The sequence below is a fragment of the Peromyscus maniculatus genome, chromosome 1, assembly GCF_049852395.1.
Source record: "Peromyscus maniculatus bairdii isolate BWxNUB_F1_BW_parent chromosome 1, HU_Pman_BW_mat_3.1, whole genome shotgun sequence".
Lineage (NCBI taxonomy): Eukaryota > Metazoa > Chordata > Mammalia > Rodentia > Cricetidae > Peromyscus > Peromyscus maniculatus.
Genome location: NC_134852.1, coordinates 156,243,356 through 156,268,334, shown reverse-complemented (window position 1 = coordinate 156,268,334; position 24,979 = coordinate 156,243,356). Strand labels below are relative to the sequence as shown.

At 43.0% G+C, this 24,979-nt stretch overlaps 1 protein-coding gene across 29 annotated transcripts in view; it reads left to right on the top strand.

The window, feature by feature from the left end:
- Positions 1-24,979, top strand: part of Ppp6r3 (protein phosphatase 6 regulatory subunit 3) — a 128,053-nt gene that overhangs the window by 37,385 nt on the left and 65,689 nt on the right. For all 29 annotated transcript variants that reach the window (XR_013046487.1, XR_013046469.1, XR_013046458.1 and 26 more), the window contains 4 exons: positions 11,240-11,472; positions 16,178-16,364; positions 19,405-19,542; positions 22,551-22,616. Coding sequence is in view for 23 of the 29 variants with exons in the window: in XM_006980500.4 (XP_006980562.1) it covers positions 11,246-11,472; positions 16,178-16,364; positions 19,405-19,542; positions 22,551-22,616 (618 nt within the window). In the remaining 6 variants the exon portion in view is untranslated. The remainder of the gene's footprint in view (positions 1-11,239; positions 11,473-16,177; positions 16,365-19,404; positions 19,543-22,550; positions 22,617-24,979) is intronic.

Below are 24,979 nucleotides of genomic sequence, written 5' to 3'. Positions count from 1 at the left end.
CCTGAGGCAGGGTCTCATTGTGTTTTCCAGGCTGCCCTTAAACTTGAACCTTAACCTTCTGAGTGTGGGGCTATAGACTTATAGCTCCAGGCCTGGCCCCATTCTTTGAGTCTCACTTATAATGGAATCCAGTGGCAGGCTGTCCTCCACAGAGCCTCCTTGCTGTGGAGCAAGCTTGGAGGTTTTGCTTCCTCTGTCTGTTAAGACTTTATTGTCTGTGTCTTGTATTTTTCAAGCAGTCAGCACCATTTGCACTACTCCTGTATTTCCGAGACAGTGCAAATTCGCATTTTAAAGTTTCATGGATGTAATTCCTTTATTTTCCCTTTTTAAAAGAAGAGTAGGGATATCAACAATGTTCTGGGATACCTGGATATGACAAAGCTGATTGCTTTTGACACCTCTGAAGAAACCATGTTGGAGCCAATAAAAGCAACAGCAGGTTGCATGTTTGTTTTGCCTTCTCCAGGGAAATGCCTTCTGCCACTTCCCTGTAATCTGGGCACTCAGGAGGTGAAAGTAGGACAATATGGAGCTTGCAGTTAGCCTGGCCTATGTCTCCAGACTCTGTCTGTCTCACAAACAGACACACACCACTGTGTTGGAGTGGGACAGATGGCTCTTGTGTCGTATAGCTGAGATTGCTGATCCCACTGCCTCTACCTTTTAAATGCCAGGGATTGTAGGTTTGCCTCATTGTGCCTTGCCCCATTGGCCTTTATGTGGAAAAAAGTTGTTAATGACTAACTGGCTGTGGAAGGATTGGAGCGACGATTTCAGTACGACAAGAGGATTTTTGGTTAGTCACTGCAACAGCCTTTTTTATTTATTTATTTATTTTATTTTTCCTGGGCAGTCTTGCACTGTGTTTTCACTGTGATCTGCCTGCCTCTGCCTCTCGAGTGTTGGGATTAAAGGTGTGCGCCACCACCTCCCAGCAACTGCAACAATCTTAAATGAGGCAGGGTCTCATTGTTGCACCGCATAGTAGGGCAGGTGACACATAGCTCTTGAGAACTTCACATTGAGAAGCCCAAGTTTTCTGTGCTATAGATGTAAAATACACATTAGATTTCCACAGGCTTTTCACTTAATTTTTGTATGTGCATATGTGTGGTTGTATGAGGACAACTCGGGTGTCATTCCTCAGGATCCACCTTGTTTTGAGACAGGGTCTCTTGCTGCTGTGATATTTGCTGATTAGGGTAGCTTGGCTGGCTGGGAAGCCCCATGGATCCACCTTTCCTGGCCTTCCAATGCTGGAATTTTAAGTATGTACCACTGGGCTCTTTTACTTGGTTCTGTGGATTCAACTCAGGTTTTCATGTTTGTATAGCAAGCAAACTTTATTGACTGAACTGTCCCCTAACCCTCTCCTGCTTTCTGATGTGGCTGCTAAAAACTTGACACTTAGATGTGACTCCCGTGATGTTTGTATTAGTAGGTGTCACTTGGACTCTCAGCCTCCTGGGAGGGTGGAAAGGAGACTTGGGATATATAGGAATGGGTTTGAAATCGGGGCGGTGTGTGTGTGCATCCATGCCTTTGAATAAGTATGTAAGAGTGTGTTTAATTGGTGGTTTAAAATATTCCCTTCATAACACTCTTTACATAATATTAAAAGTTTTGGACACATTTTTGTTGGCTGAGGCTTTTCCCATGTGTTACTTAGACAGAAGCAGCTGCTCCTATTTCTGTACTGTTTGTTTGTTGTGCTACACATGTTTAGGAAATTATAAACACTAAAGTGGGAGTTGTCCTAACAATGTTTTCTGCAAGCCTGGTGGATTTGTTCTGATATTCCCTTTGGACTTGGAATTGTATGGGCCTAGTTCTGAAATGACATAGACAGATTTGCCTGGGTTGACATGTTACCGTGTTGTAGCTGGAGTTTTCCTGTCCTGGCAACATTCCCAATTGACCACACAAAAACTTAATATTAATTGTAAATGCTCAGCTGATAGCTCAGGCTTATTACTAACTAGTTCTTACAACTTAAATTAACCCATTCCTATTAGTCTATGTGCTGCCCCAGAACTCATAGAATTTACCTCTCCGGCATGTCTTGCTTACTCTAGGTCTGGCTGGCAACTCCTCTGCAATTCCACCCTTCTTCCCAGAATTCTCCTAGTCTGGTTCTCCCACCCAATCCCTCCTGCCTAGTCATAGGCCAGTCAGCTCTTTAGTAACCAGTGAGAGTAATACATATTCACAGTGCACCAAGATTGTTCTGCAGCACTTTGTGCCCAGGGCTCCTTTAATGCTTCACTGTTGGCTGCCTGAAATTCTTCACTGTCTTGAATTGTTTTTGGAGTCTCTGAGCACTTTTTGCCTCGCACCCAGCCAGTCTTTGGTATAGCTGTCACATAGGTCAGGGTATGGACTGGGAGCTTAGCAGAACCCATTCCTTCCTGCAGAGAGGAGTGCTCAGTTGAAATAAGGCTTTTGGATGATGATGTGGTTCTGATGTTGTTATGGTTCTTGTTATTCCTGCAGTGCACAGTTCATTCTAGGGCAACTATCAGCAGTTTCTCTTTTCAGAGAAACTAGAAGCTTCTGGTATTTTAGCCTTTTAGCATTTGGTGTCACTGTTTGGGAGTCGTATGGTGTGTTGTTGCTCCTGTGTCCTGTTGGGACTGAGAACACAGTCCCATGTTTATGTTAGTATGCTTTGCATGGTTATGTATTTAAACATGTTTACTACAGTTTTTGAAAATATAGTCTAAACTGATCCTTAGTTATTCCTTTGAATAACAATTGATCAGCACTAGCTTACACTCATGGTGTCTGGTAGATAATGCAGAGTCTCAGGCTAGAGCTATTCTTTCCTGAATCAGAAATCAGGATGCATTTTAGCAAGACTCCTAGGTGACTTCTTGCACATAAAAGCTTGGGAGGACTGCTCTAAGCTTCCAGGTGGCATTTTGGCATGTTGACTGAATAGTAGCTTCAGTTTGCAGTAGTTTCCAGTTGCTCCACTCCCCACCCCCTCACCCCCCAATCGGTTAATGCAGTGAGCTGCTGAGGCTTAAAGTGCTGACATGAGGTCTCAGGATGGCAAGCTCCAGCAGCCCTGCAGCTGGCAATAGAATCCAGGTCTCTGTGGATACTTACTGTCACTGAAGAGGTTCCAAGGGTGTTTTAGTTAGGACTACTACTGCTGTGACGAAATACCATGACCAAAAAGCAAGGAGGAAAGGGTTTATTTGGCTTACACTTCATATCACTGTTGATTATCAAAGGAAATTAGGACAGGAATCTGGAGGCAGGAGCTGATGCAGAGGCATAGAGGGGTGCTGCTTACTAGCCTGCTTATAGAATCTAGGATCACCAGCCCAGGGATGCCACCACCCACCATTGGTTGACCCCCTTCCCCATCAACCACTAATTTATGAAAATGCCTTACAGCCAGATCTTATGGGGGCATTTTCTCAATCGAGGTTCTTTCCTTTCAGGTAACTCTAGTTTGTGTATCAGGTTGACATAAAACTAGCCAGCACAAAGGGTAATGTTGTTTCTTGATGGAAGCAAGTGATTTTCAGTCAGTTATGCCTAAGTTCCGTGGATGTGCTGGTGTTCTGTGAGCAGGACGTTGGGTAGGGTCTACAGATAGACTGGTGTTCTCATCACACCTCTTGCAGATGGTTCCTCATATCTGCCTAAAAGAAGCACCCTTCTCGAAGATACTGTCAGTGCTGACACACTTTGAAACGAAGGCCTCATGTTCAAGATCGCCTTCCAGAGCTAACTTGGTAGTATGAAACTAGTGTAACAATCTTAATGGATCTGTAACTGAAACCTTGATCTGAGATGAATAGGTTTATTTAAAAGATGATGGGTCCTTTGGCCCTATTTTGTGTATGGAGATAGCAGTTTTCACTGTGGGATGATGAAGTCCAGCAGAAATCGTCTTCTGTGAGGTCAGATGACTCCCTAGTGACCTGCTTGGTTAAAATACCTAGTCCTTTCATTGGAAAAAAACATTTTCAAACTTCTTGGTCCAATTTGTAAAAGAAGCCTAGGATCTTGGTAAATTAAAGTTAATTAATTTAAATTAAATTAAATTAAAGATCTCTGACCAAACTTGTCACCTTGCTGGCCAGCTTCCTAGGGGAGATTGAGTTTCTGCTTATCCAGAAGTTAAGTGTCACTCAGTTAAAGCGTAGGATTTAAATATGTTTGTGTCTACTGTAAACACTTTATTAGGTCTCGGTGTGATGGTGCATATGTGTAACCCTAGTGTTTTTAAGGCAGAAACATGAGGATCAGTTGAAGGCCAGCTTCAGCAACATGGTGAGGTTGAGGCCACTTTGAGCTAGAGGAGAGACTGTCTCAACCCTATTCTCTCTCCCATGCTCAATATTTGTTTGTTTGTTTTTATTGTTAATTCTGACTCCAGGTTTTTGGTTTTGGTTTTTGCAAATCTTAGCTTATTGTTAGTTTTTAAGACAAGATCCTGCTGTGTTGCCCAGGCCAGTCTCAAACTTAGAGTCTTTTAGTCTCAGCATCCTAAAATCTGAGATTATAGTCTCAGGCTACCATGCTTGGCTGGAATAGTTATATTTTAATTTTTTCTCAAATTATTTGGAGGCAGGGTCGCTGACCAGCTTGGAATTTTCTGTGTAGATCAGGCTGGCCTCAAACTCAAAAGAGCTCTGGCCATGTGTTTCCCAAAATGCTGAAATTAAAGGCATTTCCCACCATACCCAGCTAGAATAGTTACATTTTAAAAAATTATTTATTTTTATTTTATGTGCATTGGTATTTTGCCTACATGTAAAGTCTGTGTGAGGGTGTCAGATTTTGGAGTTACAGACAGTTGTAAGCTGCCATATGGGTGCTTGGAATTGAACCCAGGTCCTCTGGAAGAGCACTCAGTGCTCTCAGTCTCTGAACCATCTCTCCACCAGTCTAATTACATTTTTTTTTTCAAGACTACATTTTTACCTGAAGGAGGACAGTTGATTGTTAGTTTGTATCTAGCTTCATTTTACGTCAAAGAGCACCAGCCCAGGGACAACTAATTTACCAGTGCCTGTTGTATCCAGTCAGCTAGCTGCTGGACTACAAAGCAAAACAGATGATGTTTGCTAGGAGAGTTTACTGTGGCTACATATTGGTATTGAGTTAATGGCATTTGCAATATAAAGAAAATTCACCTTGGAAGTATGTATTTTTAAGTTCTGTACTACACAGTGTAGTGATGAAGGAATTGATCATTTTACAATAAATGCTAAAAATTTTTCTCAGTGTTAAATTTCATATTTAAAATATGAAATGTACAGAAGGTAAGTACTTCAAAATACAGGTTTGGTTTAGGGGATTTGAAAACCTGGGCTGTGGTTGTTTTTTCTGTTGTTTTGGGGTTTTTTGTTTGTTTATTTACTTCTTTACTCTCTGGGGGCCTGCCACACAGCTCCCAGATAAATACACAGTGTCTTATTCTTATTTATGAATGCCTGGTCTTAGCTTGGCTTGTTTCTAGCCAGCTTTTCTTAAATTACCCCATCTACCTTTTGCCTCTAGGCTTTTACCTTTCTCTATTTCTGTATATCTTTTCTTTCCTTCTTATTCCATGTTTGGCTGGCTCCCAGAGACCCCTTCTCCTCCTTTTCTCACTCCTCCTCTTTTTCTCCTATTTATTCTGTCTGCCTGGCAACCCCACTTATCTCTCTACTGCCTAGCTGTTGGCTGTTGAGCTATTTATTAGCCAATCAGGTGTTTTAGGCAGGCAAAGTAAAACAGCTTCACAGAGTTTTTTTTTTAAAAAGTAACACTTTTGGGCCGGGCGGTGGTGGCGCACGCCTTTAATCCCAGCACTCGGAAGGCAGAGGCAGGTGGATCTCTGTGAGTTCGAGGCCAGCCTGGGCTACCAAGTGAGTTCCAGGAAAGGCGCAAAGCTACACAGAGAAACCCTGTCTCGAAAAACAAAAAAAAAGTAACACTTTTTTGCATTACTAAACAAATGTTCCACAGCATAAATGAATGTAACATATCTTTGGCTAATACTCTACAACACTGGGCTAGGAGGAAGGCCATTCTTCTGTACGTATAGACCTGAGGAACGCTGACTATTACTGGGCATATTGTTTTGAGTGGATTGTAACAGCCTGGGCAAGACATAGGTCTCCAGGTAGCTTCCTTCAATTTGAGAATCAAGACATTCCTTCCTTCCTTCCTTCCTTCCTTCCTTCCTTCCTTCCTTCCTTCCTTCCTTCCTTCCTTCCTTCCTTCCTTCCTTCCTTCCTTCCTCCCTCCCTCCCATCCATCCATCCATCCATCCATCCATCCATCCATCCATCCATCCATCAATCATCTTTTAGGGTCATTAACAACTAGCTAAATATAAGGGGGAAAGTATCTACCCAACACCTACCTGTGTATGCAGCTGGATGTCATTCTATACCTGGGGGGTGCCCAGGAGGGCAGAGCAAGCTAGCTACACAGCTGCAGAAGGGCAGGTGGCCTTGTAGACAGTGCCTGGATGGATTCAGGAGGTAACAGAACAGGACTGCAGGCGGAACTTCATCCACGTCGGAAGACACTGCTTTCTGTGAATGGCTAGATAGTATATAGTTTAGATTTTGTGGGCCACAGACGAACTCTGTCACATTCCTTCCAACTCAAACCTAACCTTAAAAAAAAAAAAAAAAAAAAAAAAGTCAAAACCATTCTTTTTTTTTTTTTTTTTGAGACAGGGTTTCTCTGTGTAGCTTTGCGCCTTTCCTGGAGCTCACTTGGTAGCCCAGGCTGGCCTCGAACTCACAGAGATCCGCCTGGCTCTGCCTCCCGAGTGCTGGGATTAAAGGCGTGCGCCACCAACGCCCAAAACCATTCTTAATAGGCAGGTTGTGGGTTGGGTTGGGTTGGGTTGGGTTGGGTGTGGTGTGTTAGCCAACCTTGTTCTTGTTTCCTCGTGACTGATCGGTCTTTTTGCAAATCTTGTATTTGATGGATTTCCTGTATAAGAATAAGATTTGGGCAGTTCATTTGGAGTGGGTAAATCCACTTGATTCATAAGTTAGAACTGTAACTGCAGTTTGCAGGCATTTATGGCAAACCGTGTTTGCTTTGATTTTCTTCTGATAGAGTCTTAGGCAACCCAGTAGGACCTTGACTTTTTTGTCCTATAACTTTTGTCCTATAACTTTGGAGTTGTGAGGCTGTAAAAAATACACTTTAAAAAGTTTGATTTATTTTTTAAAGGGTTTACAAATAAATGAGCAGCGGCTATTTTATTAGAAGATTGTAGATAACACTGATGATGTGACTTTGTGCCCCTAAACAAGGAACAGCCTTTCCCCATTCTCTTTGGGAATATAAAAAGGAAAACTGCCCTGTTTCCTTTCCTTTTTTTGACATTATCTTCTGGTACTGTTTGTGCTTGTCAACTGATTAGGATAAAATGATATGGGTTTTGTTTTGTTTTGGGCCCTTTTCCCCAAATCTGAAAACCAAAGCAATGTGATGTCTTAAGGTTTCTCTCTATTGACTTTTCTGGACTGGTTTTCTGTTGCTTGTTGCCATCTTTACTTTGACTTCCTAATCAGAGCTAGCTCAGCATTGTATTTAAATTAGGCAGCTGCTTAAATACCTCTGCTCTCTGCCAGGGGGCCTTTATAGGTCCCTTCCTGCCTCCCATCACAGATGAGGAAGATCACTTGCTTGTGTGACTTGCAATCTGTCTTAGGAGTTGCATTTTTTTAATTTGTTTTATCATTCATGTTGTGTACTGTGAAACTTCTGTGCTGTGGAAAAGGCTGTGCTGCTCTGGAGACCTCTGCCTTGTTTCTTCTCAGTGGAGCTGTATCATTGGTCTGTCTGTCAGTGTGTCATCACTACTCACCCCCCCCCCCCCCCCAGGTATCTCTCAAGTGAGGTGTGTGAATCTGGGTCATGTGAACTGAACAGCTGCTGTTTGTTCTTCCTTGGCTCTCAGTCTTCTTGCTGCTCAAGATTGTGAACAGATTGTCATGTGTCCTTGAGAGCATGTAAAGGCATTATAAACTGAGGAGATGACTTTGGTAATACTTGATGCTTGACAGGATTGCTTTCTGAAACTTGTTCCCTAAGAATTCTTGAACTTTCTTAACGAGCTTGCATGCTGGGCAGTCAGACTCAGTGCTGAGCATCTGTTATGTGAAGTGGAAACTCCTCTGAACAGCCTATTGTGCACAGCGTGCTTTTTAGCCTCTCATTCTTGGGTCAGTCACTGTAACTAAGAGTGTGAGTCAAGTTTGCCTCTATCATTTCTCTATTTGTATTTTTGTTTTATTATTTGATTTTTTTTCCCTTAAGGCAAGGTTTCTCTATGTAGCTCTGGCTGCCCTGGGACTCACTGTAGACCAGGCTGGCCTCATACTCAGAGATCTGCCTGCCTTTGTCTCTCAAGTGCTGGGATTAAAAGCTTGTGTCACCACGCCTGGCTAATTTTTCTACTTTTAAAGAAATGGTTTTGAGGTAACTGTTCAGGAGAGCTTTGGGTGTGGGTGAATGTAGCAAAACATATAGCTAAAAAAGTAGATCTGCTTACATAGCTAGGACCTTCCTCTCCCTTGTGCTTGTAAGAACATGTAGGTATCGGTGAGCTTTTCTATGGTAGTCATAAGAGGATGCACTTGACTGGGTGGGTGTTGAAGCTGTAGTTGACGGAGAGCTTTTGTTTAGGAACATGCGACCTTGTGCCTCACTACTCTGGAGGAGTCTCTGTGAGCCCTTCTGAGGCTAGCAGACTTTTGAGTGGTTCGGTTGTTGCTAAAGCTTGTGCTGAGTGACTGTATCTTGTTATTTATTACCTACTGGTAAGTAGTGGCCTTTGAGACCTCTTTCACATTCCATGTATAACAAATGCCTTTGGCTCTGTGACTTGAAGAACAAGCATTTCATGGTTGTGGGCATGGAGACTAAGTTGAGGAAAGACTATATGAAATGCTGTTGACTGTCAGTTGTTTCTCATAGTGACGTAGGATAGTAAGTTTGTCTAATTCCTCAATAATTAAGTTCTAAAATTTAGTTCTTGAATTTTATGGATTCAGATTCCCTCCCTCTTATAATAAGGGGAGTTCTGGTTAGGCCTCATTAGTTATTTGTTGCTGAAGATGGCAGTTCTATGAAGAATGCATTCTGCATTCTTTTTTTTTTTTTTTTTTGGTTTTTCAAGACAGGGTTTCTCTGTGTAGCTTTGTGCCTTTCCTGGAACTCACTTGGTAGCCCAGGCTGGCCTCGAACTCACAGAGATCCGCCTGGCTCTGCCTCCCGAGTGCTGGGGTTAAAGGCGTGCGCCACCACCGCCCGGCTTATTCTGCATTCTTAAAAAGAGTTGCTTTCTACCTTTTTCAGTTGTTTGTTTGTTTTGTTACTGTTTTTTAGACAATTTTGCTGTGTTTGCCCAGACTGGACACAAGCATGCAGTAATTTATTGTTTCAACCTGCCAAGTGCTAGAATTTTGGGCATAAAATTTTTTTGCTTTAAAAAAAGTTTTAAAATTAACGGGCAGCATGCTTATGGAAGTCAAAAACGACTTTGTTTTTTTTTTTTTTTTTTTTTTTCTTTTCTTTTTTTTTTTTTCTTTTTTCGAGACAGGGTTTCTCTGTGTAGCTTTGCGCCTTTCCTGGAGCTCACTTGGTAGCCCAGGCTGGCCTCGAACTCACAGAGATCCGCCTGCCTCTGCCTCCCAAGTGCTGGGATTAAAGGCGTGCGCCACCATCGCCCGGCCAAAAACGACTTTGAAAAGCTGGTTCTTTCTACCCTGTGAGTCTTGGGGATTTGTCAAACTCAGGTCTTTAGACTTGTCAGTGAGCACCTCTACCCGCTGAGCCACCTTGCCCTCTCTTAGCATTAGTTTTGTTTGTGTGTGTGTTTGTTTTTCTGAGACAGGGTTTCTCTGTGTAGACCTGATTATCCTGGAACTTGCTCTGTAGACCAGACTTTTTTTGTTTTTTAGACAGGATCTCTCTATGTTCCTGATGATAGCTGTGTAGACCAGGCTAGTCTTGAACACACAGGGCCTCTGCCTCTCCCAAGTGATGGGATCAAAGGTGCAGGCCACCATACCCAGACAACGTTAAATTCTTAAAAGTGTGAATGAATTACTTCTTTTCCTGTTAGTTTTTTTTTTTTTTTTTTTTTTTTTTTTTTTTTTTGTAACAGGTTCTTGTTGTGTGGCCCAGGCTGGCCTAGAACTTGTGATGTACCTGCCTCACTAGAATTGTGGGTATGTGTCAGTCTGGCTTGGATGAATTGCTTTTGCAGGTTAAAAATCATTCCAAGCTTTTTTGTTTAGTATTTTCAACATTTTAATCAGTTAAAAATATTTTCTAGGCTGGGCAGTGGTGGTGCATGCCTTTAATCCCAGCACACGAGAGACAGAGCCAGGCGGATCTCTGTGAATTTGAGGACAGCCTGGTCTACGGAGCGAGAGCCCAGACAGGCACCAAACCACACAGAGAAACCTTGTCTTGAAAAAAAAAAAATTCTGGGATGGAGAGAGAGCTCACAGGTTAAGAGCACTTGTACCTGATTTTGAGTCCCAGCACCTACTTAGTAGTTCACAAATAATCTATAACTCCAGTTCTAAAACATCCAACACTTTCTTCTGGTTTCCATGGCACTTCATGAAGATTGTGCACATATAAAATAAAAATAAGTAAATTAAAAAAAAAACTTTGTAGAAAGTCTAAAAAGAGAAGGAAAAAAAATCCTATCAGTGTTACTCATTAAGAAATCATTTTGTTGCCGGGCGTGGTGGCGCACGCCTTTAATCCCAGCACTTGGGAGGCAGAGGCAGGCGGATCTCTGTGAGTTCGAGGCCAGCCTGGGCTACCAAGTGAGTTCCAGGAAAGGCGCAAAGCTACACAGAAAAACCCTGTCTCGAAAAACCAAAAAAAAAAAAAAAAAGAAATCATTTTGTGCTGGGCAGTGGTTGCGCACGCCTTTAATCCCAGGATTTGGGAGGCAGAGGGAGGCAGGTCTCTGTGAATTCAAGAGCAGCCTGGTCTACAGAGCTGGTTCCAGGACGGTCAAGGCTACACAAAGATACCCTGTCTCGAAAACAAGAAAGAAAAAAAAAGAAAGAAAGAAAGAAAAGAAAGAAAGCACTTTGTAGGTTCAGTATGAAATTGCTTTAATTTTGTGTTAATGCCAAATTGGCATTGTAGACAAAAATTGAACTGAAATTTGGTTTATGGAAAATTAATAAGTAAAGCTGAAATTTTATGAAATATTCTCTGTTTCGTTTAGACCAGCATGTTTTGGAAATTTGATCTTCACTCATCATCCCACATAGACACACTTCTAGAGAGAGAAGATGTAACACTGAAGGAGCTAATGGATGAGGAGGACGTCTTACAGGAGTGTAAAGCCCAGAACCGCAAGCTCATAGAGTTTCTGTTAAAAGCAGAATGTCTCGAAGACTTAGTCTCATTCATTATAGAAGAGCCACCTCAAGACATGGATGAGAAGATCAGATACAAGTAAGAAAATGGCGTCTTTGCCTTAGGCTGGAATAGAAAATGATTACTCTTGTTGTTTAAGAATTCCCTAGAGCCACTATAGCCATTGACAGGTTAAAACGGTCAAGAGCTACAGGCTGAATGGGCACACAGTCCATTCTAGAATCAACTCCAGTGAATCACAGGCATCTCAATCGTTAATCTCAGCCAGAAGCACAACATGTTTTATAAGAGACATACAAACTTCTTATACTAGTAAGACATTCAAGTAAGTATCTTCTTCACTTTCCATATAGAAAGCCAGAAGTCTATGACTAGAGGCCTGGTCAGAACTTGGGTTTGAAGAGCATATAGTAAGGTCAGCCTTCCATTGCCTAAGCATCAGGTGTAGGTCTTGGTGAACAGCAGTGAAGCTGTATTCAAGTAGGGAATGCCATAATAAATAAAAATAGAGTGGATTTACCTACTTGTGGCTAGTTTAATTGAATCTGTTTACAAACAGCATGGCACAGTAAATGAGTCCTTTATTGCTGCCACTTGTAGGACTTCCTTACACAGCTCTGGGAACACCAAGCACTTCATGGGCATGTTAATCTTGGGGTTGCAGTTATTACTCCATATCCTGCATTGTTGAAGTAGTCAGCATCTCCCACATTGAAAATAAGAGTCCCTTCAGAAATAAACGTCTGTTGTGATTCATTAGATAGACAGCGTATGGAAGGAATCATGATCTTAGACGCTGGCCTTCCTGTCTCAGGATGACTTCCATCTTTTCCTTTTCCTTTTCCTTCTGGGAGAGAATTATGCTGTCAGCAAAATAATACTTGATGACTTTAAAGTTATTGGTGTTCTGGGTTCTCAAGAAGCCTTTAAGATTGACACTCAGCAATCACTGGAGACCATATCATTCAGTGGAGACCGGTGTCTTATAAAGGAAGAAAAATATGTCTAGCATAAAAATACTAGTGTGTTTCTGTTTCCCCTAAACACCTTGCTGCTTTGGAATTGATGCCACAGTGAGCTAGCATGCAAGTTAGATAGAACTTACCCAGATCAGAGGGGGAGGTGGTGTGGTCATAGCTCCAGGATAATGGGCCTACAGTCAACCTTGGAGTGGTGTGGCCCTCTCTTTAGGGAAGCTGTGAGTAGACAAGTGGTCCCCTTTCTTGGGTTGGTCCCATATTCTGGATGAAGTTATTTGCTCTAATGTCATACTCTTTATGAATTGCTTACTTACTGAAAGGAAAGACCCCATGCCGGCTCTGCTGCTTGGCTCTGAAAGCTTGGCAGAGACGCTGCTTGTTTGTGTTGTTGCGCTGCCTTTGAAGCTGTGAGAGCAGGCAACCTCTCTCACACTGCCTCCTAGATGTACTAGATGGTGCCATTGGGAGGATCAGGAGTTGAGTTGGGTGGAGCAGTACCCTATCTACTGTGCCTCTGGCCCAGCCAAAACCACCATTGGTGTGAAATGTACCTTGGGTGACCTGAACACCTGTATTAGCATGGAGAGCCTTTTGAAAGGAATCTGAAACTTTTCAAGATTAAGATTGATTATTGTGGTCAGAGTGAGCCAGAGTAAGAAGTAAAACCATAGAAGCTCCCTGGAGAAGAAAGCAGGCTAGAACAGAACAGCTGAAGTTGGTGGATGGAAGGATTCTGGAGGAAGCTTTGTTTGGAGCCATGCAGGAACTGAGGATATTGTCTTTGTAAGTGCTTGGTGAGGAACAGCCAGACCAAAAGTGTGGAAGCCCTAATGTGCTTGAGTGTTTGGTGTACCCTAAGAACAAGACAGCCTCATGAATGGAGGTGAGTAGGAAGAGAGAAGGCCTGGGATGAGGTCAGAGCACCCTCCAAAGCAAACCACCAAAGGTTTTGAGCAGTGAGTGATAGATGTTGCCTGACAGTTGTCCCTGTCTGCTAGTACTGCCCACTCTGGGGGTCTAGGCACTGGGGAACTGGAGTAGAAAGGGAAGTACAGTTAAGGAGCTGGTAGTAGTCAGCAGAGAAAGATCTCAGTAGCCTTTTGGGGGGAGCAGGGTTTAGAATCTAGACATATAAAATGAAATTAGTACTGAAGGAGCCTCCTCGGTGTGAGGTCGAGAGGGAAGGATTAAGAAGGAAGGACTATTGGAGTTTTACCCCAGGTAGGGGAGGGTGGCATAGCTGTAACATTGAGGATAGATATCGGGGGGAAGGTTAGGCATTTGGCTTCAACCTTGTCAAGTTTGAGATGCCTGAAGCCAGGCGTTGGTGGCACATGCCTTTAATCCCAGCACTTGGGAGGCAGAGGCAGGTGGATCTCTGTGAGTTCGAGGCCAGCCTGGGCTACCAAGTGAGTTCCAGGAAAGGCACAAATCTACACAGAGAAACCCTGTCTCGAAAAACCAAAAAAAAAAAGTTTGAGATGCCTGGTTGGTATGGAGTAGAGACAGGGAATCTCAGCAGGTGGATGGGTGCCATATGATGGCATGAAGCTGGCTGAAGTCACCTATGGAGCTGATGGGAGGCGGACTCAGAAACTGATGGAGGAGGCTAGTAACTGGGTTAGGATTCCACACAGGGACTGAGGAGTACCCCGGGCAAGAAGAAAACAGGTGGAGGCTGCCCACCCAAAGCTGCTGAAGACAGACTTCAAGGAGGAAAGAGGGACCATGTCAGAGGCTGCTGCTATGAGAACTCCCAAGTTGGCAATGTGGAAATATCATCCCCATTGATTCAGATCCTGAGAGCCTGGCTGAAATGGCTCTGAAGGAGATTGGAAGACAAGCCAAGACATCTCCTTGAAGTTGCTTTTTAGCAACGAGAGACCACATGATACCTGAAGGCAGATGTGGAGTCAAGAGAGGTGTAGATGTTTTGTTTTCCTAAATAGAAGAAACAGTGGTCTCTGTGTACACTTTCAGGAATGGTGCAGTAAAGAGGAAGCTATGTCAGCCAAAGGAGTGGGTTGTCTAGTAATGCTGTATTATAGCAGGTGGGAGGAATTAGCGAAGTTTCTGCAGTTTATCCTAGAGCAGTGGTTCTCAACCTGTAGATCAGGACCCCTTTGGAGGTTGAACAATGCTTTCACAGGGGTTTAAGACCATTGGAAAACACAGATATTTATGTTACAATTCATAACAGTAGCAAAATTACAGTTTTGAAATAGCAATGGAAATAATGTTATGGTTGGGGGTCACCACAACTTGAGGAACTGTATTAAAGGGTCACAGCATTAGGAAGGTTGAGAACCACTGCTCTAGAAAATAGAGAGTAATGCAAGTTGCTGTCACTCATTAACCACCTTTTCAGTGCCAGCCCCTCATTGTTGTGTTTCCAAGTCTGCAAGCTGAGGGAAAGGCACAGTGCACCTTGGAAAGTGGGTGAGGTAGGGAGTGATCCTAGTATGAATCCCACGGGTGCTGATATAGCCACTGTGTGCTTCTGTCACTAGGTGGTGGTTACAGTAGAGAAGTCTGCTGTAGCATTGATGAATGCCTGTGTTACAGGGTAGGGAGACTAATAGAGCAGAACCTGCCAGAGGACAGCTGTTGGGTAGTATATATATCTTCACGCCTACACCCCTGCAGTTCTCCTTGCTTTTCTGTCTTCCTCCTGTCTTGGGTCTTTGGGGGGCTCATGCTGTTTATCCACTTTCATCCCAGACCCTTTCAGGTGCAGTGGTCATTTGCTTGCCTTGGGTCCCTCCACATGTGTCACACACTGCAGCCCACAGTCGTTCCCTCTGTCTTCTATAATAGAGTCACTGTGGTTGTTTTGTTTCCTCCTAGACTTGGTCAGCCTTTGAGCTTGCCGTTCCTGGGTCTAGCTGGGGCTCTTGATGCAGAATGTTAGAGCAGAGAAGAGAACTGTGGTCAGATGCAGTGCTGTCTGATGAGTCTCTTGTTAGTCTCCCGTTACCATTGGACAAGGAGGAGAAGTAGCTGGCAGGTCAGAGCATGGAGAACATAGGTCTTCTGTCTGGTTTTCAGAGTGAGTGGTCTGGCTGTCAGAGATAAACACGGTTGAGGTTGCAGATTTTTCTAAAGCCATGAGGAGATAGATGCAGAGCAGATGCCAGCTGCTTCCTGTAGGCCTGTGGCCTACCGAGTGAGATCATAGTAAGGAATGACAGCGAGCTGGTTTCTTTCTTGTTCCTAGCCTCACAAGGTCTTGGAAGCCTATTGTGGAAAGCATAGGTTTGTGTAATGCTCTTCCCTCATCTCCTAGTACCTTGGGCTGCTGTCCTGTTCATTCAGTATACCATGATAGGTGTTTTCCTTAGATGGGATGGAGACCAAACATTTGATAGCCACTTGTAACCCACCTGAGCCGAGTCGTGACCTGTTCAGGTACCTGCAGTCATCGCTGTGTGTATGGTACAGTTTCCTGGAAACCAGCAGCTCCTAATTTGTCTCTCTCAGAGTTTGCCATTTCTCTGTGCACATGGGCTGTGATGACTGTCAGGACACTTTACCCTCATTGAGAAATTGTTACAGTGTGACAGTCTTGGCTCTTGAGTCCTATGCATGTACTGTAGTGATGCAACAGAAATTTATCTTACTAAAACTTGGTTTAAAGCCAATTCATATTAACTTAAGAGGTTGGATAGTTTGAAGGTGCTTTTAATTCCTAGTAGATGATTTTGATATTTTGACAGAATTTTAGGAGACTTTCCTGATATGTGTTGTGTTTGATGTGATGAACTGTTGCCATTAGATGATAATGCAATGTCCTATTCTTCTAGGTATCCAAATATATCTTGTGAGTTGCTCACTTCTGATGTCTCCCAGATGAATGATAGACTGGGGGAAGATGAGTCCTTGCTATTGAAATTGTATAGCTTCCTCCTAAATGAGTCCCCCCTGAACCCACTACTCGCCAGTTTCTTCAGCAAGGTGCTAAGTATTCTTATCAGCAGAAAGCCAGAACAGGTAAGTGTCTGGGCTATACATCCCTGAGCTGAGGGACTGTGCTGAAGTTTCTGCGTTTGCCTAAGGTCCAGTTTCAACAAGAGAATGTCTTTTAGGTCTTCAGCAGTTTAAGCAACTCTGGTTTTTGTACATTAAGGAGTATTTTTCCTCTGACTATCCTTTGAAGGGCCTCAGCTGTTAGCATACTTTGATTTCTTCTCCGGACAAGTAATCAGAAGCATTTTTGTGAGGGCAGCAAGTTGAATCTGAGTACATAGCTCATGACCCTCTGGGTTTGATAGTTGCTTTGCTTTGTTCCCTGAAAATGAGTCTGACCAGTGCTTTGCACACAGTGGTCATTAATTTTACTTAGATATCTGGATGCCTAGCCTGTAGCACTGGGTAAAGGTGCAGACTTCACTTTCATACAGATACCTCCTCCCCTTGATCCTTCTGGTTTTTTCCTCCCGTTTCAGATGTATGTGTGGAAATGTTATTTTCCAAGGAGTGGTTCACCAGGTGTGGCCTTTGGGCCAGTGATGACAGCATCACCTGAGGATGATGATGATGATGATGATGATGATGCAGTGCATGTTCTTGATTCCTGTCCCTATCCTGTAGAATTAGATGGAATCTGACAGTGAAGGCTTTTGGCACATCTTCCAGTTCACACTGATGTTTACTGGAATTGGAGAATCATTAACGTAGTGGAAGTTGTTAAGAAGGCCCAAGAGCTCACTTGCAAGAATCAGCTAGAGCAGCAGATGCTGAGTGCAAGCTGACAGGTTATCAGTCACAGCAACAGAGGTGAAAGTGGTCGAGCCAGTCCGACTTGGCGTTCTTCGTGGTAGACAATAGTCTCCAGTTACTTGTTCTTGCTATCAGCATACGTGAAAGGACTGAAACTGTTTGGGGCCCACTGTGTTCTGTCATCTGCTAAGGCTGGGTCTGTGTTTTATTTTAGAAGGGTGGTGTTCTTTTTGTTCAAATAAATTCTTATTTGAATAGGGCAGCTTTCCCAAGTGTATTGGAGGAAGATCCTTTGCCTTGGGTCACAATCTCCAAGTCATGGTCTGAGTAGTACAGATTGTCTCCCATTCTGCTTTTTCCACATAGAAATCAAAGTATCACTGGCAATTGTAGATTGCAAGCCATCACATCACCCTGGCACAGTTAGTTCAGAGTGGTTACTTCTATTATTAAGACATGCTTTTCTTCTTATATCTGCTATTGGGACCCAGGCTGATGAGCTATGCTTTTTGGTGTTTATAAGATAAAGCATTAAAATACGTGGAAGGCTTTCTGAAGCTCTGCATATTGACACTGGGGCTCAGTTCTGTTATTTGTCTGGCAATGATGGTGTGTGCCAGTTGAACCCGAGAGTTCCATCACCTGGTTGCTCCTTGTTTCTCCAGCTAGGATTCCTTGAATGATAATGAGGCTACAGCAGCATTGCTTGTTTGTGTAACTGCCAGAAAGGCCACACTTGAGCATTGTGTTTCCTGTTGCTTGATAATGTTGGTTAGGACTTAGGCACGGCAGGGATAACAAAAGTCCAGATTCATGTGGCTTAACCAGAGACTATTTAAAGCTTTTAGAGCAGAGTTTCCAACTGTTGGCAGTGTTGAATGGTTTAGCTTTCAACAAGGATGTCTAAAGTACAGGCCATGTGATCCTTGGTGTACTGTTCACAGCACCAGCTAAGGTGTATACATGTAGGCTCCAGGACCAGTGTTTCTGCCGTGCATGGAATTGTGTAGTTTGACCATGTGTAACTTTTCTTCCTCTCACCTTTCCTTTCAAAGACTTTTATAGGACTCAGCTGTGAGTGGCCTGGTTGCCACTCTTTGAAGAGATGAGTATTGGCATCGTTGTCTAGACAAACAGTGCAGTGACTCAGTTTAAATTACTTGTGGTAGTAGTCCTACCTGTTGGGGCTGTTAAGCTTCTTTATGCAGATTAGTGGAAGGCCTGTGACTCTTGGAACATGTAGATCTGAGTTTAAGTTCCAGGGCAACCACCTTTTAGTTCTAGGAGATACTTAGCATGTCTGAGCCTAGGCTTTCTCATCTAGAATGATGAATTTCCACTTTCCAGGACTTAGTGACATTTTGTGACAGAAACTGCTACCCTGTGAAGCTCTCCTAGGACATGTGGTAGGGTTTTAGTGGATGCTGTGGGCCCACAGACAAAAAGAAGACACAAGAAACTGCAGGACAGAACCATCATTTCTAGTCCTAACTCATCCCCTTTCAGAACAACCCCTTCTTCTCAACCTTCTAGTCACACGTGTGGCAGTGTAACCTAAATCACCTGTGGACCAGGCAAGTTAGCTACTTGGAAACAGAAATCTTTGCTTTGACTCTCCCTCTTGTTAGATAGTTGTTTTTTTTTTAATGTTCTGCATTTTAATTTTAAGTTTAATGGGATTGCTTTATGTATGCAAATTATAAAGTAGTATTTTTTTAAAGTTTTATGTGTATGGTTGTTTTGTCTACATGTATTTGTACCATATGTATGCCTGGTGCCCACAGAGGCCAGAAAAGGATGTTGGATCCTTTGGAACTGGAGTCGAAGGTGGTTGTGAGCCACCATGTGTGTGTGCTGGGAATTGAAATCCAGGTCCTCTGGAAGAGCAGCCAGTGCTCTAAATTGCTGAGCCATCTCTAGCCCCAAATAGTGTGTGTGTGTATGTGTGTGTGTGTGTGTGTGTGTATGTATGTATGTATGTATGTATGTATGTATGTGTATATACACACACACACAGTTTGTAGGGTTGTGGAGTTTCTAAATGTCTCTTTCTTGGAGAATAAACAATGAAAATGAAGGGAAGGCAAAGGTTCTATTGGCTTTATTTGTAGTGGGGATGCATGCTGATTTGGGAGATAACTTTATTTAAGGGTTTTGAATATTGTAATTGTTAGCCAGGTTCCCCATTTGACATATACTTGTTAACTTGGTGCTTGTCTGTCCTTAAGCTAACTGGATTTGGGGAATGTTGGTCACTCTAGATTGTATGCTTCATGTTTTGCATCTTTCAGTTTGATTTGTTTTCCTCCAGATTGTGGATTTCTTGAAAAAGAAGCGTGATTTTGTGGACCTCATTATAAAGCACATAGGAACTTCTGCTATTATGGATTTGTTGCTAAGGCTCTTGACATGTATTGAGCCTCCACAGCCCAGGCAAGATGTTCTGAATGTGAGTAGAGATCTGAGCTGCTGGGGTTGGGAATGCTCTTATGTGGACCACTGGGCTCCTGTAGGCTGAGAAAATCCTACAGGATGAGGTGGCCTGGGGATGAGGCAGGGAGGGAATTGTCCTAACACAGAAAAGATAGCGATTTTTATTTTATTGTTTTGAGACCAGTCTTTCTATGTAACTCTGGCTGTCCTGGAACTCATTATGTAGACCAGACTGGTCTCAGACTCACAGAGATCAGCCTGTCTCTGCTTCCCAAGTGCTGGAATTAAAGGTGTGTGCAACCATACTCAGCTGAGATTCAGATTTTACAGGACCAGGGCTACCAGATACAATGTTATTTGCCCCTTACTGGTTGGTTTGTTATGTGGATGGTTAGCGTGTTGAGGATGTATCCTCAAGCTGGGTCTAGATGTAAGCAGGACAAGGCAAGAGTGTGGCAGACCTGCCTTCTACAGGAGGGTCAAACAAGGAGAATGGGGATACATGGAAAGGGTCCACTTCCAAGCTTAGAAAGGTGGTAATTTTAGGATATGTGCATCTTGAGTAGATAGATGTCTTAGGTGAAACTGGACTTGAGGGAAATTTGAATAATCTGAAAATAAGGCTTTCCCTGGGCCATTGGCTATGTTCCTCTCCCCACTTTGCCTTGCCTTCTGGAACTGTTCCTTTTGGATCCCAGTCGGGTGTGGTTGCACATGCCTGTAATGCCAGCACTCTATAGTATGAAGCAGGAGGATTTTAAGTTCTAGCCAGCCTGGGCCAAAAGAAATAAAAGCTGTACCTCATTGAAAATGAGTGTCTTGGAAAATTGTAGTTTTAAAGAATAAGGGACCAAAAGACTGAAGGGTTTATGAAAGGAAGTTCTACGGGTCCACTGCAGTGCACACACTGCTAAGATGTCTAGGCATGATTGCTTTATTTGGTAGATCAGGGCTAGATCTGGCAGGGTGACCCAGGTAACCCAGCTAAGTGTTGCAAGCAGGTTCTCTGTTACTTGGAAGGCAAGGTTTCAAATGGAGGCACCTTGTTCCTTTTGTGTGTTTCTGTAGAATCTGCGTCTTTTCTCAAGGGAGGTTCAAAATTCTGGGAGAAACTATTAAAACAAGAGGGGGGGTGGTAATGGTCACTTTAGTGTGGGTTAGTACAGGGGAGGTTTATCAGGAGTGGTTGGCTCTAATAGAGCTATTCCTCTGGCTGCTTCTGAGCTGAAATTTTTTAGGGCCTACTTCCAAAGAGGTATGCTTTTGGGGAGAGCATGTGGTCAGTAAGGAGAGAGCAGGGTAGGGGAAATTCCTTAAAGTCTTGAAGGTCCAGAAGTAGGCTTGGAATACAGGTACTTAGGCAGAGGATAGATGCTCAAGACTGAACATACATACATACACCAAATGTCCCAGCTTTTCCTATGGTCAGGAGCATATACTTTAGGGTATTGCTATCAGAGTGTGGCCCCAGGTGATACTGTGGGAAGTTTTTTGTCTCATGCCTACTAATTTCTGGGAGATTTATAAAATTAGATCTTAGATTTATGTAAATTTTAAATATTTTAAATCTTATTATAAAATAGATCTTAAGGGCTAACAAGATGGCTCAGTGGGTAAAGGAACCTACTGCCAAACTTGACAGTTTGAGTTCTATACTCAGAACACACATGATGGAGGAAGAGAACCCATTCCCACAGAATGTCCTCTGACCTCCATTCGTGTGCTGTGGCACACACATACACACGCAAAAAAATTAAATATAATAAGACATAGCAATTGGGCTTCTACCATTAACCTTCCCATTAGTGCTTGTTTGGTATGTTCTCTGTAAGGAGCCAGATTCAGCACCAGGATTTTGTCTCTGTGCTTTTAGCAAATTGTATATAGTTTCTTGACCTCAATCCTATTCTCTGTCATCTTCAACCTTTGGAAGTCAGGTGGCCTTTCTCAGTGCTGAATCGCCTTGTACATTTCATTGTGTTTTGCTCCCTTTAGGAGCTATTATTAAACCTGCTGGTTTATCCTTTATTGTTTTTTTTTTTTTTTTTTTTTTGTATCCCTTCTGTATCTTTGTTCACTGCATCTTGTATAGAAGCTACAAAGAGATTGTTATGGTTCTAGCAGGTCTACCTGAGACAGGCAGATGACCAGCATTCCTCTTCCAGGGTGCCCTAACCTGGCCCTAGTATTTCCTGCAGTGGGTTTGGTTTGGGTATCTAAAAGCCCTATTTCATCCTGGGTTCTCTGTAGCAAGCTTTCTTGTTAGACTATCTTTGGACCCCCAGCCTACAAATAATGATCCAGAGACTTATTTATTATGAAAAGCTTGGCCTTAGCTTAGGCTTTTTCCCAACTAGCTCTTATAACTTAATTACTCATATTTTTTTTAATCTATGTTCTGCCACATGGCTTGGTTACCTCTTCTTGGTACGGCACATCTGACTTGCTCCGAGTCTGCTGGTAAAATGGCATGCCTAGATTCCTCCTCCCGGTTTCTCTACCAGGAATTCTGCCTATTCTCTCCTGCCTAGCTATTGGCCATTTAGCTCTTTATTAAACCAATCAGAAAGCACCTTAGGCAGAGACACATCTTTTTTGTGTTAACAAATATCCCGCAACAGATCTCTTAACCCAGAGGCTTGGTACTATTATTTTCATTCATCTGATGTTCAGAGCTAACACTCTCTTAGAGATAGTATGTAGCTATGATAGTATGGCTCCTAGTTGCCAAAGTATAGTCCTGTAAATGCTGAGTATCCAGTCAATACCACCATTGAGTGTAGAGTCGATAAGTGTGTGGCTATTGGAACTTGGGAGTTGTTGGTGCTTGTGGTCACTCTTAAAAATGATATATTCACTGCATTTTCCTTGGGGGACTTTTTAATTTTCTGTAGTGTTTCAAAGTCCAGAGAAACATGTAATTTCTCCTTAAAGTGTGATGGCTATTTCCAGTGTGTTTATCTTCACCGGGGCTTGAGCAGGAGCTACTCGTGGCTATGATCACTTCTACAATGTGTTTTGCAGTGGCTAAATGAGGAGAGAATTATCCAGAGGCTTGTGGAAATAGTTCATCCATCGCAAGAAGAAGATGTAAGTTCTCCTATGACTTATTTTTTCATATAAAACTGTTCATTGGCCACAGAACATACATGTGTATCTATGAAAGGGATCAGGGGGATGGTGTATCCTGCATTGTGAGGAGCAGGAGAGCACTATCTCCTTCCAAGAGCTAGGGTCATGCTAAACCCGCTTTGACAAATCTCCATCCACACTTATTTTTCTTTTATACCTGCTTTAGCTTAGGTGATGGGGCCACATCTGCATCTTGAGAGATCTGGCTAAAGCTTTGCAAGCTCTCAACATGGTCTGGGTCACCACTGAGCCTAACGATGACTGGTCCTGACCCTGAAGCCTCAAACAGGTTCAGCCTGAGTGTGGAGGCTAGAGACAGACATTGTGACCATGTGTCCTGCCCCCATCTCTTCTCCTCCCCTGGTGCTGGAGATTAGACACAGATACCGCAGTGGTTCTGAAGCTTGAGTTGGCTGTTTCACATTGAACCCTGTCCTGAGTGGTCAGGGTGTGTGTCCCTGAGGTCTGCAGCATCCACTCTTCAAGTATTACTTATGCCAAGATGTGTGATACTATCTAAAGTCAAACATTATCTGCAGGCAGGACAGCTCTGTATGGTTTAACCTCATGTCCATGGAGGAGTTGGATTTTAGGATGGTCCAGAGTGTGTTTGAGGCCTTAGGTCCTCTTCACATGCTTCTTCTAGATTGCTGGTTAGAATGGGGAGTAAGCAGCATGGATGAGCAGGGCAGAGGAAGCTGGATTTTTAGCCAGAGGATATTATCCAAGGGTGGATTTTCTGTGGAGGTGGATGTAACCTCTTCTCTAAATAGTCTACTTAAAAAATGTTTATAGTCTGGAGCAATGGCATGGTGGTTAAGAGCACTTGTTGCTCTTGCAGAGGACCTGGCTTCAGTTCCCAGCACCACCTGACACCTCATAACTACCTCAGTTCCCAGGGATCCCCTCCTCCTTCTGGTTTCTATAAGCACCAGGCACATACATGGTACACATAAAGTAAAGATGAATCTAAAAAAGTTTTTTGTGCCTAGAGCAGATCTAAGATACATTCTTCATTTTTCTACCATCCACTCTTGGGATTGTGGAGTACATGCTCCCTTGCAGTAGCTGCTATTGTTGCCAGAGTTGATGTTCTTCATACATCCCAGAGCTTGTGTATGCTGGGTGCTAAGGGAGAACTCTGGTGCAAGAACTGTCTAGAACGGTACTTATTTCTTCTCTGGGTAGGAGCTCAGTAGTTCAGGAGCTCAGGTCCCATGTTCTAGGGTCATGGCCAACACAGGTTGACATAGGCAAAGTTGGCCACTTTGTAGGGGATGCTTTACGTAAATAGGCTTGTTCCTCACTGTGTTCTTGAACAGAACTTTATTTATTACAGGGCATTACATTTGTCTGCAGAGTCCAACAGAAAGTGTAAAGGAGAAACTCAGTTCCTTCCATTTTTAATTTAATTTTCTGTGTATGGGTGTTTTGCCTGCATATTATTTCTTTGGGAAGACAGCCCCATTGCTGCTCATTTGTTAAGTATGTGTTTAGTTTTGTAGGAAACTATTCTTGGTTATTGCACTCTGGATTTCTGCTCCAATATACTTAACCCATCATTTAAATTTTTTTAAAATAATGTTTTTAGATTTATTTCTTTATATGTTATGTGTGTGAATGTTTTACCTGCTTATATGTATGTGTACTTCAGGCATACCTAGTGCCCACAGAAGCCTGAAGAGGGTGTCCAGTCCCCTAGAATTGGAGTTATCAATGGTTATGAACCACCTTGTGGGTGCTGGGAATCAAACCTGGGTCCTCTTAACTGATGAGCAATCTCTCCAGCGTACAGCACAGTTTTTGAGGAGGACAAAGCATGACTAGCTTGGTGACTCCTGCCTACAATCCCAGCAAATGACAGGTTGAAGCAGGAGAATTGTACAAGTTGGAGGCCAGCCAACGCTACATCTTAAGACCTTGTCTCAAAAAACAATACAAATACAGGGGTGGGGTGAGAGGGTTAATAATCATTTTAAAAAGTGTTAGGTTACTATTCTAGTGTATGGGTGCTGATTCCCAGTATGTATCATTTCTAAGGAAGGTAGTGTTCTGAAATGTTACGGTTTCCCACAGGACATGAATGCCGAGGCTAGAGCTTCTTGAAAGGTAGATGGACACTCCACCTTCTATCTTCCACAAAATTGTATTAAGTTTTTTGTTTTCTTTTTCAATATTTGAGCTAGTATGTGTTTTATCTGTCTGAGCTAATAAAGGTATATGTGTGGGATACCTTTTTTCCCCCCCAAGTATTTGGTCAAAGACATTTGTCCATGTCAGGCCTTGCTCACACGTCTGTACACATGGTGATCTATCTGCAC